General features: G+C 39.8%; 1 protein-coding gene across 12 annotated transcripts in view; it reads left to right on the top strand.

The window, feature by feature from the left end:
- The first annotated feature begins 4,332 nt into the window (after positions 1–4,332).
- Positions 4,333–18,633, top strand: part of SLAIN1 (SLAIN motif family member 1) — a 222,630-nt gene continuing 208,329 nt past the window's right edge. For 7 of the 12 annotated variants that reach the window (XR_010115922.1, XR_010115921.1, XR_010115920.1 and 4 more), the window contains exon 1: positions 4,337–5,194. Coding sequence is in view for 5 of the 12 variants with exons in the window: in XM_055245044.2 (XP_055101019.1) it covers positions 4,566–5,194 (629 nt within the window). In the remaining 7 variants the exon portion in view is untranslated. Of the gene's footprint in view, positions 5,195–5,268; positions 5,711–18,633 lie in introns of those variants that run through there. The other 5 variants (XM_055245054.2, XM_055245044.2, XM_055245052.2 and 2 more) reach the window with 5 other exon arrangements.

Below are 18,633 nucleotides of genomic sequence, written 5' to 3'. Positions count from 1 at the left end.
AAAACAAATCGACCACAGAGGAAAGGATATTGATTAAGAATTAAAGCTGGATACTATTTCCTAGTTTTCATCCCATGAGGACTGATAAATGAGTATCACAATACTTGCCCTGATGCCTTACCTAACAGCTTGATGAGGAGAACCAAATGAGATAATGAATTCTCTTAAATAAGGAGATCCAAATGAGATAATGGATTCCTTCCTTCCTTCCTTCCTTCCTTCCTTCCTTCCTTCCTCCCTCCCTCTCTCCCTCTCTCCCTCCCTCTTTCTCCTTCCTTCCTTCCTTCCTTCCTTCCTTCCTTCCTTCCTTCCTTCCTTCCTTCCTTCCTTCCTTCCTTCCTTCCTTCCTTTTCTTTCTCTTTCTTTCTTCTTGCCTTCTCTTCCTCCATTGCCTACCTGCCTGCCTTTCTTCCTCTCTATCTCTTTCTTTTAGAGATGAAATGTCACTATGTTCCCCAAGCTGGCCTTGAATTCCTGGGCTCTAGCAATCCTCCTTTTTCAGCCTCCTGAGTAGCTGGGACTACAGACACATGCCTCCATGCCTGGTTGAAATAATGTTTACTTTCTACTTGAAGCCTTCCCAAAATTTTTAGCCAAAATTGCCCCTTCTTGATCACTCCCTATGCTGTTTATTTATATTTTCATTATGATACATAACACTAATTTTTGTGTTATAGTTAGTTGTTTATATGCTTCTTTCTCCAACTAGATAAGGTCTTGATGGTGGAGACACTGGTTTCTTACTCACTTCTTAAAACTCATCTAGAACTTGAAAATAATAGACATGTAAAGAGTGTTTATTCTAAAGGGCTCTTACAGGTATAGCTTGACAAATCAACAGAATGATTATTATTACTATTATTGTTATTATAACTACCACCGCATGTGACCTTATAGGGCATAATTATGTGGGTTTTGGGCATGAACATGAGTAGTAGAGTTGGGTGGGGTTAGAATGGAGTAACTCACACAGGGATTTTTTTTTAATAAGTTCTGACTTCTTGTATTTCTGTTTTCTCTTTCCATAATCTCCCTACATTAAAATACAACACATTAGGTGCAGCAAGTATTTTCCTGGCTATTAACTGGGTCAGATGTAAAATAATTGATTATTATGGGATCTGCAAAAAACCTCTAATCTTCCCATGTTGTTACCATATGATAAATGAGGTTTATGGAAATAGCTAATTATGTGTTTGCCTAAATTCCAGCTAGAACTTGGGGATTTATTTATTGATTCATTTATCCTTTAAAAATTTTTGAGTATTTCTTTGCCATGTGCTAGACACTGTGCTAGCCACTGCACATGGGCAATGGGACCTGCAGTGTTCGAGTCTATTCTGTATGTATAAACAGGAATCTCCATGAAAAGGCATAAGAATCACCCAAACATTGTGGTTCAAATCAACTTGAAAACACAGTTGGGGATCTTTGATCTTAGTTTAACACATTAGGTTATTTTCTTTTCTCGCAGTAATTGGATCTATAAACTTGAATTAATGTAGTGCTCATATTAGGGTATGTCAGCTGCGCTGATCGCAAAATTTAAACATATGAATATTATTCTAGGAGAAATTTTACTCTGGCCCACTAGCAACTACTAAGAACCATCATTTTCATGAGTGAACTTGGGCAAGTAACATAATCTTGTAAGCTCATCTGTAAAACTGGGATAATAACAGGCTGTTTCTAGATTTCCTTTGAGAATTATTTTTGTATACTCAAGAACCTATGGGTGCTTTTGCGATTCTGTTGCTGGATCTATTTAATGTTCATAGACACTATTAGAAATACATGTGAAAAACACAAATTAAAATAAGTTCATGTGCTCTCTTAAAATTCACTAGAGTGATGATAGTTCTGAAGTGTAATGAATAGAGAGAGATATGCATTTCTTTATCCAGTTTTGAATGTGTGATATGTGGATGTTTCACATTACCTTATGGTTTATCAAATGTATGCTTAAAGCATAAACTTTTAAATGAGACATGCACTTTCATTTTTCATATCCTCTTAGTAAACCTCTGAAATCACCTACATGTTTTATTTAAAATCAAAACACAACTACAGCATGCAATTTCTTTCAAAACACAAAGCTAATTTGCATCAAAATAAAAAAATCAAGACTGCTTAATTAAAACCTTGACACCATCAACCTCTTTAATTATACGTTAAAGAGACTGGCATCCTGGGGACACCAACTTGAAATCAGTGTGCATTTTGAGGGTCTCTGGTGTGTGCACATGTGCAGTAAAAGAGGGGCATTAAGAGAAAGCAAAAACATGATTTAAATTTTCTTTGGACGTTAATAATTTCACACTTTTAAAACAGGTAGGAAAAGGGCAAATTTGTCTTTTCGGAAGAATAATGCAGACTAGAAATGTGAAACAATGTTTCATCTCTTTTCTATGTCTAAATTTTAATGCATGCTTTCTTTTTAAAGAACAAAGATTTTTATGATAATTATTACTTAGAAAACAGGGTTCAAAAGCTTGGCTACTGCTTGTTGGATGTATATAAGACCATATTGGGTAAATGAAGGAGGAGAGGGCTGTCTGTTTCTCTCCTTCTTTAGAGTGTATATAAATTGTGCAGTAAAATGACTGCTTTTCTTTACATCTTAATTCTTGTTGTCTTCACTATTATGTGCCTATTCCCAATTTCGTTCTCTAGTGTGGGACCCAGCAGCTCTTTGTTCTCATTGTGTCTGTCGTCTCCCTTTCTTTGTGTTGCAGGGAGATACTGCTACCCGCATCTGCCACTGAGCATGCGGGGAAAAATCCTTCAATAGATTCTTTACTTAGGACTTTCAGTAGTATTACTCCACTTCTCCAGGTTTTGGTAATAACCAAAAAAAATCGTAAAGATAGACCGAAACTTGTAAAGGTGATGGGTGATACAGGTGGTTAGGTGGTGGGCTAGCAAGCTGGGACACAGGGAAGGTTAAGGGAGTCATCACACGCATTTATCTAATTTATGGAAGCTCTCACCAAGCATGTTAAATGCAGAACATCCACCCTGCACACAGAAGCTAGAGATGTAGATTAACAACTGAGAAGATACAAGTGTTTCTGAGCAGGAAGACACAAAACCATATCTAAAACCAATAGATACAATGTGTTAGCAGTTCCAGAGAAATGAGGTACATTGTCACAAAGATTGGTATGTAAAGTCCCTAGCAAGGACTTTCACTAGATAGTATATCATCTGAGGATGAGAACCAGTAGTGTAGATTTTTCTCATAATATAATCTCAGGTTTTCCTCTGTGTTAAACACTCGAAATGCTAAGTCAGTATTCATTGAACACCACTCTATTAAATTCTTCTGCTTAAAAGCCTCTTTAAAAAAAGCAGATTTGATCATGTTTTCCAAGTGGTAAGAAATAGCAGGTTTGCAGGTGAGATTAAAGTGTATTGGGTAGAATTCTGAGGTTTTCTGTGTTCTGCTTTCCCCCCAGCAAGCCTGACTTTAATAACTTATACATTATTTAATAGAAGGAGCACTAAACAATTTTACTCATATTTCTCCCCATAACCATTTTTGCCTATTGTACTCATTGCCCGCATCACGAGCTCTTAGAATGGTTCCTGGCACAGAGTAGGTGCTCAAAGATCTTTTGTTTGGGGAATGCGTGAATATACATAGTATGAAAAAAAAAAAGCAGTTCTTCTTTTATTGTGGCAAACAATGGTGGTAACAGTTCAAATTTGACTATTTTAGAATAAATAAATAAACACTTGTCTCCTTAGCAGCTGGCCACTCTACCTCTTAGAGAGAGGGCTTTCTTCTCGGTCTCCTGTCTCCCACCATTTTGTTTCTCTATTACCAATGAGTACATGAGTGGCATCGTCCCAAAGCCTTTCTGTTCCCCCTATCTCCACTTTTCAGTTTTTAGAATAACGATCCCCAGCCTTTAAGTTTTCTATAGGATTCGTTAGCCAGTGGCTATTAAGTGCTGTCATGGAGCCTAACAGAGAGCTGGGAAGGGAGCAAACCACCGGGCCGGAGGTGCACTACTCGAGGGCCAGCACCTGCAGCTGCTTCTTGGGGAACCCCCTGGCTCCCGCAACTGGCTTAGAGACCCGCGCAGTTCGCTGTCCCGGCAGCGGCAGGAGGAGGTGCCTATGGCGGGAAAGTTCAGGCCAGGTCCAATCAGGCACCTGGGATTAAGTAGCGAGGGTGGGTGCGGCTCCCCGGCCCCCACCCGGGCTGCCGGCCCCGCCCCCTGGGTGGGCTTCCCCGCGGTTCTCCGCCCCCCCCCCGACCCGCCCCCTCGGCGCTCTCGCCCCGCCCCGCCCCGGGGCCGCGGCTAAAACCCGGAGCCGCTGCGACGCCCAGGGGACTGGAGGGACGCACTGAGCATGTGCAGATCTGCTCGGTGGTGGCTGCCGCGGCCGGAGGCGAGGGCCCGGTGCTGATGCGAACCGCCAGCTCGGCCTCAGCCAGCGCGTGGTCGGCCCCCGAGGCCGGGGCGACAGGGAAAGAGCCGTAGCCTCCGCGTGGCCCGAGGAGCCGGCGCGGCGGCGCGCACTCCCCGGCGGCCGCGGCGCCCTCGGGGCCCACGATGATGGCGGAGCAGGTGAAATGCGCCTCGGCGGGGGTCAGCTCTGGAGCGGGCTCCGGGCCGGTGGTGAACGCGGAGCTGGAGGTGAAGAAGCTGCAGGAGCTGGTGCGCAAGCTGGAGAAGCAGAACGAGCAGCTGCGGAGTCGAGCGGCCAGCGCGGCCGCCGCCCCGCACCTGCTGCTGCTGCCGCCGCCGCCGCCCGCCGCGCCGCCCCCCGCTGGGGCCTGCAGCCCGTTGGGTCCTCGGAGCCCCCCGGCCGCCACGGCCACCGCCGCGGCCTCAGGGGGCCTGGGGCTCGGGCTGGCGCTGGGCGCGGGGGGCGGTGGAGGCAGCGGTAGTGGCAGCGGCGGTGGCTCCAGCCCCGCGTTCCCGGGCACCTTCTGCCTGCCTAGCTCCGCGCCCTCCCTGCTTTGCAGCCTGGCGCAGCCACCGGAGGCGCCCTTCGTCTACTTCAAGCCGGCAGCAGGCTTCTTCGGCGCGGGCGGTGGCGGGCCGGAGCCGGGGGGCGCGGGGACGCCTCCGGGGCCAGCTGCAGCGCCACCCTCGCCGCCCCCCACGCTGCTGGACGAGGTGGAACTGCTGGATCTGGAGATCGTGGCCGCCTGGCGGGACGAGGACGACTACACCTGGTACTGCCTGGCTCCGCTCCCTCCCCGAGACCCTGGCCTCGGGGGCTGTGGGCACCGGGGAGCGGGGGCGGGGGGCGGACGGGGGTCCCCTCCCGGCAGCCGGCGTGACTCCCCGCGGCTCCCGGAGGGGCCGACCCAGCAGGTGTTGAGCCAGGCGGTGACACGTCCCACGATGAGGCTTCTCACGAAGGCAGAAACGTGTCTTCTAATCGCTCCGACTGCGGATGAACCGGCCCCCCCCCCCCCATCTGCCAGGGGTTCTGCTATTTGCTGATTGTTGGGTCCCAAGCTCCTCGTTAGCATTAAGTGCAAAATCCATGTCATCTTGTCTTTTTGCTCAGTGCTGCTCTTTTCCCCCGTGTTTTCGGAGGGATGACGGGGGATGGTAGGGGTTGGCCTCTGTCTGCGACTGTTACTGTTCTTTCGTTTTAAACGAACGCTGGACAGGATTTGCGTGCTCTTCCTCCTCGGGTGGCATCGGAAGCCGCGCAGTGATGGATCTCTCTTTATAGAGAGGTTCGTTCTTGCTGTTTGAATTTTGCAGTCGTGTGCCCTTTTGCGTTGCATTTTCGTTGAAATCTTATTTTCAGAGACTGACTTGCTTTTTAAAATGGTGTGACCTCACTGGCTTTCCCATAAATAGTGTCAATAAAGAGGACTTTTCTTGGAGTGGAATGAACAGGTGGGAGGGACTTTTTTATTTATTTATTCATTTATTTTTACCTAGGAACCAACGAGCTGTCTTTAATTTTTTAAATTAAACTGTAGAAGAAAAGTGAGATTAGAGAAGCCTTATTTTCTTATTTCTTGGAAACTTTTTAGCTTGGTCATCAGAAAACTTGAGGCTGACAGCATTTATTCAGTTGACATCTGGTTAGCACTGTCTACTTTCCATGAATGAGTAACTTTAGGGGGAGGCTTGCTGTAGTCCTTCTTTACTTTAGGTCCTTTTTATGTAGGACCCTTTCTGTTTTTCCAAGCTGGGTTTTCATTACTTTCTTTGTGTCTCTGTTGCATGATTGCATCGAAGGGTTTGGGAAATGGAGATCCTTACTGGTTTCCTATTGGGAACTGCAGTGTTCCTTTTCCCTTACGCTCTATCATGTGAGAGCTCTAACTGTAAAGTACATTAGTTAATTGGTTTGATTCAAGAATCAAAATACATGGAGTTACAGTAAGCCTTTCAGAGGTGTATTCATCATCCATCTTAATACTTTTTGGCAGCTGTGCAGGTAGCTCAAGGTGTAAAAAAATCAAACAACTCATCACTTTCGGGAACTTTAAGCCATTCTTTCAAAGCTGCACCCTTATTTCTATAAAGCCCAGGGTGTATTGTAATCTCAGTTTCAGCCTGAATGTGGTACTAGAAAATGCTCTCATGATGGTCCTTGGATTTCACTAATAACTCTCAGCCCTTATGCCACTTTCAAATTATTTTAGGTTGATTTAGTCCCCACTTAGCCTTTTCTGATGGTATGTATGTAAACAGTGGAAGGAAACTTGTTTACATTTTTGATGGGGAGATATATGGGATCAGTTTTATGCTTAAAATATTTGCATTTTAAAATTTATTGTGATATTGTTTGTAAATATGAGATTAGTAATCAATAACTTTCTTTCTTTTGAATGGATTTCTGTCATATTTAGTTAGCATCCTACTATTACTAGTATTTTGGTACCTAGGCTTTATTTTTATAGTTTAATTTTGTCCGAATAGCATTGAAATAACCAACTTTAACAGAAATCACCCACTTAGTGATATTAGTATATTAGCTTTTCAGATGTTTTGAAGCAAATCAAAGTTGAAGCAGGTTCTATTTCATTCAACAAGTATATATGTGAATAAATTAAAGCCTTGATGCTTTACAAATGTTCTGGAGACAAATGGCAGAGAATCTTCCTGAAAACAAGCCTGGGATTAGAATTCCAGGTGGAAAAACAAGGAGGGTTCATTAATCTTAGTGGGATGGACTTAAAAATTTTAAAGTTACCTGATTTACATAATTTTATTATTACATTTTATGCATGAAGATTTTTTTTGCATTGCAAATCTTTTTGATGAAAATATCAACAGGGTTTAATTTTTAAAGTTTAACCCACTTGTTAATGCTTGCAAAGCACTCTAAAGTTCCTTTATCACTGCAGACTATAGTGTCCCTGTCGTGTGGCCTCAGAAATAAGAGTGCTGTTCATTTGGATTCTCTGATATGTTTGCAGGATGGCAACTTATTTTTATTTCCTGTGTTTATTAAGAAACAACTGGAGTGGGTATATAGTACCTCATTTTAAAAATATTTAAAACTACAAGTTTTACATGCTCATTGTAAAAAAACTGAAACATAGACGTAGGTATAAGGTCACAAAAATTATCTTCCTGTCCCCAATTTATTACCGTGACTCAGAATTTACCCTGTTAATACTCTGTAGATCCTTCAAGATAAAAAAATATAATAACAAAAATCAATATACAAACATATACACATCAGTTTTTTTTTTAACACTTGCCTTTCATTGAACATACATTGGATATTTGTGTATTCATGTGACATCACATCTCTCAGTAACAAAGGCATCATTATTAGAGTAACAATATTAAGGAACAAGTTACTGTTAACTTTATCACCTACGATTTTTCATGCATTTTTTATTATGATTTCATCCCAATGGGTTGAACAACATTTATTTGCTTATTTATTTAGAATAGCACTTCCTGCTAAAATGTCATCAGTTCAGGAAAGTTTACAAATGTAGATTAATCACTGGATATTTTAGCTATTCTTTTGTGTAAGTATATCTTTTCTAATAAAACCTTAGAATACATTATTTTCCTTTAATTAACAACTTGGACAAAATTTGGGTTAAGAGTTATGTGTATAAGGAAAATCGTGACTAACAGAACCAATATTTTCTTTCATTCATTAGTTAATGATTAACCAGGTCTTTGAGATCTTTTTTCTGAGTAATTATTTAACCTATAAGTAGTATGTTAAAAAAAAAAAAAAAAAAAAAAAGCTTTAAAGAGAATGGAGTGTTATGCTCTCCCTTTTGACAAAAAACTTTGATGGAATAATTTTCTTATTTCTTTGAATATTTATCTTAATTGAATTTGAAGTCTTGAATGTTGCCTTAATACTACCTGATTATCTTAGCACAGTACTGCTGGAATTAAGTGTCTCAGAAAGTTAAAGTTGATGGCAATTCCAGAACTTGAATTCTTAAGTCCTCTTATGGCCCTATAGTAAAACTCTCATCCTGGTATACTGATTCCTCAGTTATTTTACTAATTCGATAGGCTTAGTTCTCCGAAAGGCCATTGGCTACAAAGGAAAAGGGAAAAGTCTGAGTATCAGGAGCAAATAGAAAGCTCAAAGGGACTAAAATATCCATGCATACATGGGACACATTGTGATTGGATGCTTTTTCTATCTTTATGGAAGAAATGTTTTTAAGATTTTTATTTGTCCCAATGTCACCAGGCTGTGAAGCACCAGAGTACAAACAGAGTAAGTCAGATTGGTCCGAAGTGGCAATGGGAGCCATTAGCTAACTGCATACTAGACCTTCCTATGACCTGTTTCAGCTCTCTTATTTCAGTGTTGAGGGACAGGAGCTCTGAGGCAAAATGGCTTATGTAAGCTCTTCTAGTTACTGATAGAGTTCAGACTAAAAATCAGATTATTTGTCCAGATTCAGAAGTGTTTACATCACTGATATTTTTTTTTTCTCCAGAGCTAGCTGTGTAACTCATTAGTAAGTTTATAAAGTCAATTTAGTGGATTGACCAGCATTTTTAAAAAGTGAAGTGCAGTAGAATAGAAAATCAGAGTTTATCACATCTTATAATACAATACTTGCTTTGATTAAATGTGTTTCAGTTTTATAGATGTGGAAATATTAAAAGTATTTTTGCATTATGATCAAAGTTAGCAAAACTCTATACTGTTTGAAAGCAAAACAGAGAAAGCAGGTGGAAAAGCACTGAAGATAGTATAGTACTCTGAAGGGAAGTTAGGTCTTGCACACCTCAACCAGGAAGATGGTTCTATATGAGAAAATGCCACGATAAAAATAAGTCAGCCAATATAAAATACAGCCATATAAGGAGGCTTTATTTTAGTAGAATGACAATTAACAGAACATTGAGACTATATAAACAGGATGTGGCAAGGATTATAAACTTTCCCAACTGGGAAAGACAATAGAAAAGTTGTTAATTATACAAGGAAAAATGGTGACTTGTACAAATTAAGGAAAATTTAATGAATGAGATATTCATCTTCCACATGTAATACCAAGACCCCAGACAGCTGGCTAACATCATTGCCAATTTTTCATCAAAGCTGTTGAACACCTTGTACTATACATATGGCACAGCTAAATTAGACCACCTAAACTGTTTTTTGCATAATTGATTTTCAGTGAAAAAACCAGAGGGTGCTTCCCTTTCTGACAGTGCTAATTGAAAATGTACAGTGTTTTCTAGGAGCAAATGGAGTTGACTGAAGTGTATGACATGTGTTTGAAATAAGTAACTTTTAAATGTTGAAGTGAGGTGCTGAAGTAGTTTAGCTCTAACTGGGTGAGGCAGGGTTGGGGGTGGAGGGAAAGTTTGTTATAGGACAGCTTAGTAAGTAAAGCTTGAACTTCATGTATCCGTTTAAGAGCCTGTTGGAACTAAGTATTGTAGCGGCTATCTAGTTTGATCCTAGCAGGTGCCAGTGACTCAAACACTGTTACAGAGAACTAAAGATTTGTTGATCATGCTTATTAGTGTTGGGATTTCAGCTTTCCTTAAAATAAAACTTGCGGTGATTGAAGGCTCTTAAAATTATTTGTCTGAAAATTACCACATGTTACTTTTCAGTGGCAGGTCTAAAAAAAAAAAAAAAAAAATATATATATATATATATATATATACACACACACGTATATAAAATATATAGATATAAAATATATATTATATATTATATAATATATATTTTATATATATAATATATATTATATAATATATATTATATATTATATAATATATATTTTATATATATAATATATATTATATAATATATATTTTATATATATAATATATATATAATACACACACATATATAAAATATATACTTGTATATATATATATTTTTGGTCTCCCAGCATAGAATGTGATGTGTATGGAAAAGAAGGGGTTCTATGAGAAGGATAGTAGTTTCTGGTGTGTGTGGTTTGGAAGCAATTGAAGAAAAGTTAAAGAAAATTAGAGTGACATTCCAAATAGTAGTTTGAAATGTATATTTCACATATAATTTGAAGAATTCTGAAAATTTAGATTAAGACTTTTCAGATACTCTTGCCAGAATCCAATATACCATTAATGAAACTACTGAAGTTGAAAAAAATGTTTATAAGTCACTAGAATGTATGATGCACTAATGATGGCCAGATAGGATATTGTAAACGTTACTTGCATTCTAATGATAATGAATAAAGTGATTTTTAAAATGACTCTTTAGAAGGTTAGAACTATGTAGGAGAAATACAGATTTTTTTTTTTAAACCTTGCCTATCTAATTTTGGAGCTGTGTTGTACTCAAGGAGTTTTTAGCCACATGATCTCTATAACTAGTTTTTTGTATTATATGCAAAAAGATGACTTTAGAACCAAATATTTTGAGAATAACTGAGACTTTTTTTTCTAGACAATTGTCATACTTCATTGGAAACATTCAGGGTTATTGTGGGCTTTTTCTTTCTTTAAATCCAGCTCTAGGCCAAGTCATAGAAACATTAGGCTCAAAGCTATCCTGCCCACTGTCAGGAGACTGACTCTGAAAATGATCACTTCTGTCTTAATGCCATGTATTTGTATAGCACCTCAGTAGTTTTATCAAAATAATATAATACGTAACATGTAAGTGGTTTTCAAAACTCCTCTCGTTAGGCTTATTACAGGAAGCAGTCCTCTACTCCCTCCTCCTACTGAGTCCTTCACACAGGCATCACTTTATACTCTACTAGCTGTTTCTTTTTCCTTAACAGTCTTTATACTGTTATGATCTTAGACATCTACACTTATTATGAAAGATGAAAACTTAGCTCTCTTCCACTCACCCTTGACTACCATATCTCTTTTCCCTTCTCATAATAGTTTTTATGGTTTTTCTTTTATATTTAATGTCTGCATTATGATTATAATTTACTAGCTGAGTCCTGTTAATTGCATGTTAAACATGTATTTTCTCTGACCCCTTTGTTCCTCCAAGAGTTAGTAATGGCCTTTCTTCTCTCCTCTTCACTTTCTTTAATTACCTACCAGAAATTATTTCCCCAAACACGCTAAAGGAGCCATAAAAACCCTCATTAAGGTCATACACATTTGGCAATCTGTTAAATCTGCTTTTTTAAAATTTATATTGTAGTGCTATCCCCTCTGAAACTCTTAATCTCATTGCTCTAGTTTTTACTGTTTGCCCCCTAAGCTGGATGCATACTGCTATTGCCATGGGAACTCTTTCAGTTTCTTGGCTAATGTGGATTCCCTTCTTCTTAAATCCTTTTCCTTTGTATTTTATTTATTCTCTTAGGTGGGGCACAGCCTTCATTGGCTTTCTGAGAACGGATACCTGCATGAGAGGCACACTTTGAGATCCTGCATATTTGAAAATGTCATTGTTTTGCCCTTACATAAGATTCATAGTTGGACTGGCTATAAAAGTCTAAGTTAACCTTTCCCTCATGTTTGATGGCACTGTTCCATTTTGTTCTAGCTTCTGTTATGTTCTAGCTATTGAGTGCACTGTGTTTGGGTATCTAATCCTTTTTGACTTATTCTTTTGCTTCCTTTATTCCTAGTATTCTAAAATGTCATGTTGTACCTTAGTATGGGTTATTTTATTTTGTATACTGGACATTCGTGCTCACTTTCACTCTAGAATTGCATGGCCTGACTTCCACTCTGGAAATTTTCTTGCTTTTTTTTTTTTTCTTCTTCAAAATAACTTCCCAGTTTCTTTTCTTTCTTTCTTTTTTTTTTTTAAGAACTTGGAACAGACAGATGTAGGTCATTCCATCTGGCTTAATCACTTGATTTTCTTATCTGTCTTATCCCATTGCTAATCTGTCTTTATTTTGTTTTCAGGAGACTTCTTCAACTTGATATTCCAAACTCATTTATTGACTCTTTTGTTTTTGCTATGATAGTCTCATTTCCCAAGCATGAATAAACTGTTTTTTTCAATATCCATGTGTATGTGTGTGCTTGTGTGTGTGTGTGAATGTAACATTTTCTTTTAGATGGTATAAATTATATTCGTCTTGAAATTTTCATCTGTTCCCTGCAATTGTTTTTCTCTTTGGTTCTCTTTACCTCCTCTACTTTTAGTGTCAGTGTTTCATGTAAAAGGAATTTTTCACATATTTGGTGTCACTGGTTGTCTGTTCATACCCAAAGGAAGTATTGAAGCCGATCTAAGGCTCTCCATGGATGGAGCTCCTTGGTGCAGTTTACTAGTGATTGGATGGGTAGCCAGCCCACATTCAAGTATCTCTAGGTCTTCTTTTGGATTCGTCTTCTTCTCTAGGCATAAACCTTCTATACTCCTAGGAGATGTAAGCAAGGCAGTCATTTCTAGGAATATAAAGAGAGAAATGGGACCAGAATCTAACGAGTCAGCATGTGGACTTCCATTTAATGTTTGGTTAAGTAAGTTACCTCATTTCTCCTTCAGCTAAGTTTGGTGTGCCTGAAGTCAGGGCTTCTCTGGATCAGCTTATTCACATAGCAAAGTCTCTGGTCCCAGGTTGAGATGAAGAGGGGTGGTAGGACTGGCTGTATGGGAGGAGATTTGGGATTCCAGTTGTCCCTTAGGTAGACTTTCAACTGGATTCACTGCTTTTAGTGCCATGATCATCCCTACCTTCTATGAAATGCATAGTGGGAATGAGATATAGTACCAGACAATAGGAATTGGACTGTGGAGTATGAAAGAGAAATCTCCATAAGTGAACATGGCATAGTGGGTCACTTAGAAACTGAATGTGCCTATAGAAATGTACACTGCTTTTGAATATGCTGTGAGGCCGTGTGGACAAATGAAATATTTATATCACATAGGCCCTAAGTAATTGAAGACACCTTACTGTGGTGTTCCCCTACAACCAAAAAAAGGACTCTATCAAAAAAAGTGAATGGAAGTATCTGGAATCCAGAGTCAAGCTGGTTGGAGGAAGCTTCCTAGCAGCAGAAGAGATCAGCAGTTCTCCCATTGGATACTGGAGGTAACAGGCAGAGCAGTGCTTTAGATAGCAGTGCTGATGGTAGCTGAGAAGGATTTGAAAACAACAGGCACAAGCTCAGACAGAAACATGAATTTTCCCAGCAGGGGTTGGCAGACACCTCATACGAGAGAGCTCTGGCTCACATCTGGCAGGTGCCCCTCTGGAACAAAGCTTCCAGAGGAAGGAACAGGCAGAAATCTTTGCTGTTCTGCAGCTGCTGCTGGTGATACCCAGACATACAGGGTCTGGAGTGGACCTCAGGAAAACCCCAGCAGACTTGCAGCAGAGGAGCCTGACTGTTAGAAGGAAAACTAACAAACAGAAAGGAATAACATCAACATCAATAAAAAGGACGTCCACACAGAAACCCCATCCAAAGGTCACCAACATCAAAGACCAAAGGTAGATAAATCCACGAAGATGAGGAAAAAACAGTGCAAAAAGGCTGAAAATTCCAAAAACCAGAGCACCTATTCTCCTCCAAAGGATCACAAGTCCTCGCCAGCAAGGGAACAAAACTGGACAGAGAATGAGTTTGATGAATTGACAGAAATAGACTTCAGAAGGTGGGTAATAACAAACTCCTCCGAGCTAAAGGGGCATGTTCTAACACAATGCAAGGAAGCTAAGAACCTTGAAAAAAGGTTGGAGGAATTACTAACTAGAACAACCAATTCAGGGAAGAACATAAATGACCTGATGGAGCTGAAAAACAGCACGAGAACTTCGTGAAGCATACACAAGTATCAATAGCCAAATCAATCAAGCGGAAGAAAGTATATCAGAGATTGAAGATCACCTTAATGAAATAAAGCATGAAGACAAGATTAGAGAAAAACGAATGAAAAGGAATTAACAAAGCCTCCAAGAAATATGGGACTATGTGAAAAGACCAAACGTACATTTGGTGTACCTGAAAGTGACTGGGAGAATGGAACCAAGTTGGAAACCACTCTTCAGGATGTTATCCAGGAGACCTTTCCCAACCTAGCAAGACAGGCCAACATTCAAATGCAGGAAATACACAGAACACCACAAAGATATTCCTAGAGAAGAACAACTCCAAGACACATAATTGTCAGATTCACCAAGGTGGAAATGAAGGAAAAAAAGTTAAGGGCAGCTAAAGAGGGATTACCCACAAAGGGAAGCCCATCAGACTAACAGCGGATCTCTCTGCAGAAACCCTACAAGCCAGAAGAGAGTGGGGGCCAATATTCAACATTCTTCAATATTCACTGCAAGCTCCGCCTCCCAGGTGCACGCCATTCTCCTGCCTCAGCCTCTCCGAGCAGCTGGGACTACAGGTGCCTGCCACCATGCCCGGCTAATTTTTTTGTATTTTTAGTAGAGATGGGGTTTCACTGTGGTCTCGATCTCCTGACCTCGTGATCCGCCCGCCTCGGCCTCCCAAAGTGCTGGGATTACAAGCATGAGCCACCATGCCCGGCCTCAACATTCTTAAAGAAAAGAATTTTCAACCCAGAATTTCATATCCAGCCAAACGAAGCTTCAAAAGCGAAGGAGAAATAAAATCCTTTACAGACAAGCTAATGCTGAGAGATTTTGTCACCTCCAGGCCTGCCTTACAAGAGCTCCTGAAGGAAGCACTAAATATGTTGTTGTTGTTTTTGAGACAGAGACTCACTCTGTTGCCCAGGCTGGAGTGCAATGGCACGATCTTGGCTAACTGCAACCTGTGCCTCCCAGGTTCAAGCGATTCCCCCGCCTCTGCCTCCTGAGTAGTTGGGATCACAGGCGCCCACTACCACGCCTGGGTAATTTTTTGTATTTTTAGTAGAGGTGGGGTTTTGCCACATTGGTCAGGCTGGTCTTGAACTCCTGACCTCAGATGATCCGCCAGGCTCGGCCTCCCAAAGTGCTGGGATTACAGGTGTGAGCCACTGCATCTGGCCTCGGAAGAACTAAATATGGAAAGGAAAAACCAGTACCAGCCGCTGCAAAAACATACCAAATTGTAAAGACCGTTGACACTGTGAAGAAACTGCATCAGCTAATGGGCAAAATAACCAGCTGGCATCATAATGACAGGATCAAATTCACACGTAACAATATTAACCTTAAACGTAAATGGGATAAATGCCCCAATTAAAAGACACAGACTGGCAAATTGTATAAAGAGTCAAGACCCATTGGTGTGCTATATTCAGGAGACCCATCTCACATGCAAAGACACACATAGGCTCAAAATAAAGGGATGGAGGAATATTTACCAAGCAAATGGAAAGCCAAAAAAAAAAAAAAAAAAAAAAAAAGCATGGGTTGCAATCCTAGTCTCTGATAAAAAGACTTTAAACCAACAAAGATCAAAAGAGACAAAGAAGGGCATCACATAATGGTAAAGGAATCAATGCAACAAGAAGAGCTAACTATCCTAAATATATATCCACCCAATATAGGAGCACCCAGATTCATAAAACAAGTTCTTAGAGACCTACAAGGAGACTTAGACTCCCACACAATAATAGTGGGAGACTCTAACACCCCACTGTCAATATTAGATCAATGAGACAGAAAATTAGCAAGGATATTCAGGACTTGAGCTCAGCTCTGGACCAAGTGGGCCTAATAGACATCTATAGAACTCTCCACCCCAAATCAACAGAATATACATTCTTTTCAGCACAATGTCGCACTTATTCTAAAATTGACCACGTAATTGGAAGTGAAACACTCCTCAGCAAAGGCAAAAGAATGGAAATCATAACAGTCTCTCAGACCACAGTGCAATCAAATTAGAACGCAGGATTAAGAAACTGACTGAAAGCTGCACAATTACATGGAAACTGAACAACCTGCTTCTGAATGACTACTGGGTAAATAACGAAATTAAGGCAGAAATAAGTTCTTTAAAACCAATGAGAACAAAGACACAATGTACCAGAATCTATGGGGCACAGCTAAAGCAGTGTTCAGAGGGAAATTTATAGCACTAAATGCCCACCAGAGAAAGCAGGAAAGATCTAAAATCAACACTCTAATATTAACAACTAGAGAAGCAAGAGCAAACAAATTCCAAAGCTAGCAGATGACAAGAAATAACTAAGATCAGAGCAGAACTGAAGGAGATAGAGACATGAAAAACCCTTCAAAAATATCAATGAATCCAGGAGCTGGTTTTCTGAAAAGATTAACAAAATAGATAGACCACTAGCCAGACTATTAAAGAAGAAAAGAGAGAAGAATCAAATAGACACCATAAAAAATGATAAAGGGGATATCACCACTGATCCCACAGAAATACAAACTACCATCAGAGAATACTATAAATACCTCTGTGAAAATAAACTAGAAAATCTAGAAGAAATGGATAAATTTCTGGACACAAACACCCTCCCAAGACTAAACAGGAAGAAGTCGAATCCCTGAATGGATCAGTAAAAAGTTCTGAAATTGAGGCAGTAATTAATAGCCTAACAACCAAAAAAAGCCCAGGACCAGATGGGTTCCGAGCCGAATTCTACCAGAGGTACAAAGAGGAGCTGGTACCATTCCTTCTGAAATTATTCCAAACAATAGAAAGAGAGGGGGCTCCTCCCTAACTCATTTTATGAGACCAGCATCATCCTGATACCAAAACCTAGCAGAGACACAACTAAAAAAGAAAATTTCAGCCCAATATCCCTGATGAACATCGATGTGAAAATCCTCAGTAAAATACTGGCAAATCGAATCCAACAGCACATAAAAAGCTTATCCACCATGATCAAGTCAGCTTCATCCCTGGGATGCAAGCCTGGTTCAACATATGCAAATTGATAAACATAATAATCACATAAACAGAACCAATCACAAAACCACATAATTATCTCAATAGATGCAGAAAAACCCTTCGATAAAATTTATCGCCCCATCATACTTAAAAACTCTCAATAAACTAGGTGTTGATGGAATGTATCTCAAAATAATAAGAGCTATTTATGACAAACCCACAGCCAGTATCATACTGAATTGGCAAAAGCTGAAAGCATTCCTTTTGAAAACTGGCACAAGACAAAGATGCCCTCTCTCACCACTCCTATTCAACATAGTATTGGAAGTTCTGGCCAGGGCAATCAGACAAGAGAAAGAAAGAAATGGTATTCAGATAGGAAGAGAGGAAGTCAAATTGTCTCTGTTCACAGATGACATGATTGTATATTGAGAAAACCCCATCGTTTCAGCCCAAAATCTCCTTAAGCTGATAAGCAATTTCAGTGAAATCTCAGGATACAAAATCAATTTGCAAAAATCACAAGTATTTCTATACACTAATAATAGACAAACAGCCAAATCATGAGTGAACTCCCATTCACAATTGCTACAAAGAGAATAAAATATCTAGAAATACAACTCACAAGAGATGTGAAGGACCTTTTCAAGGAGAACTACAAACCACCGCTCAAGGAAATCAGAGTGGACACAAACAAATGGAAAAACATTCCATGCTCATGGATAGGAAGAATCAATATAGTCAAAATGGCCATACTGCCCAAAGTAATTTATAGATTCAGTGCCATCCCCATCAATCTACCATTGACTTTCTTCACAGAATTAAAAGAAAACTGTTTCAAATTTCATATGGAACCATAAAAGGGCCCATGTAGCCAAGACAATCCTAAGCAAAAAGAACAAAGCTGGAGGTATCATGCTACCTGATTTCAAACTATACTACAAAGCTACAGTAACCAAAACAGCATGGTACTGGTACCAAAACAGATATATAGACCAATAGAACAGAACAGAGGCCTCAGAAATAATGCCACACATTTACAACCATCTGATCTTTGACAAACCTGACAAAAACAAGTAATGGGGAAAAGATTCCCTATTTAATAAATGGTGCTGGGAAAACTGGCTAGCCATATGCAGAAAACTGAAACTAGACCCCTTCCTTACATCTTATACAAAAATTAAGATGGATTAAAGATTTAAACATAAGACCTAAAACCATAAAAACCCTAGAAGAAAACCTGGGCAATACCATTCAGGACATAGGCATGGGCAAAGACTTCATGACTAAAACACCAAGAGCAATGGCAACAAAAGCCAAAATTGACAAATGGGATCTAATTAAACTAAAGAGCTTACACAGCCTACTGAATGGGAGAAAATTTTTGCAATCTATCCACCTGACAAAGGGCTAATATCCAGAATCTACAAGGAACTTA

The sequence above is a fragment of the Symphalangus syndactylus genome, chromosome 15 (genome assembly GCF_028878055.3).
Source record: "Symphalangus syndactylus isolate Jambi chromosome 15, NHGRI_mSymSyn1-v2.1_pri, whole genome shotgun sequence".
NCBI classification, from domain to species: Eukaryota; Metazoa; Chordata; class Mammalia; order Primates; family Hylobatidae; genus Symphalangus; species Symphalangus syndactylus.
This window is presented reverse-complemented; position numbering and strand designations above follow the sequence as displayed.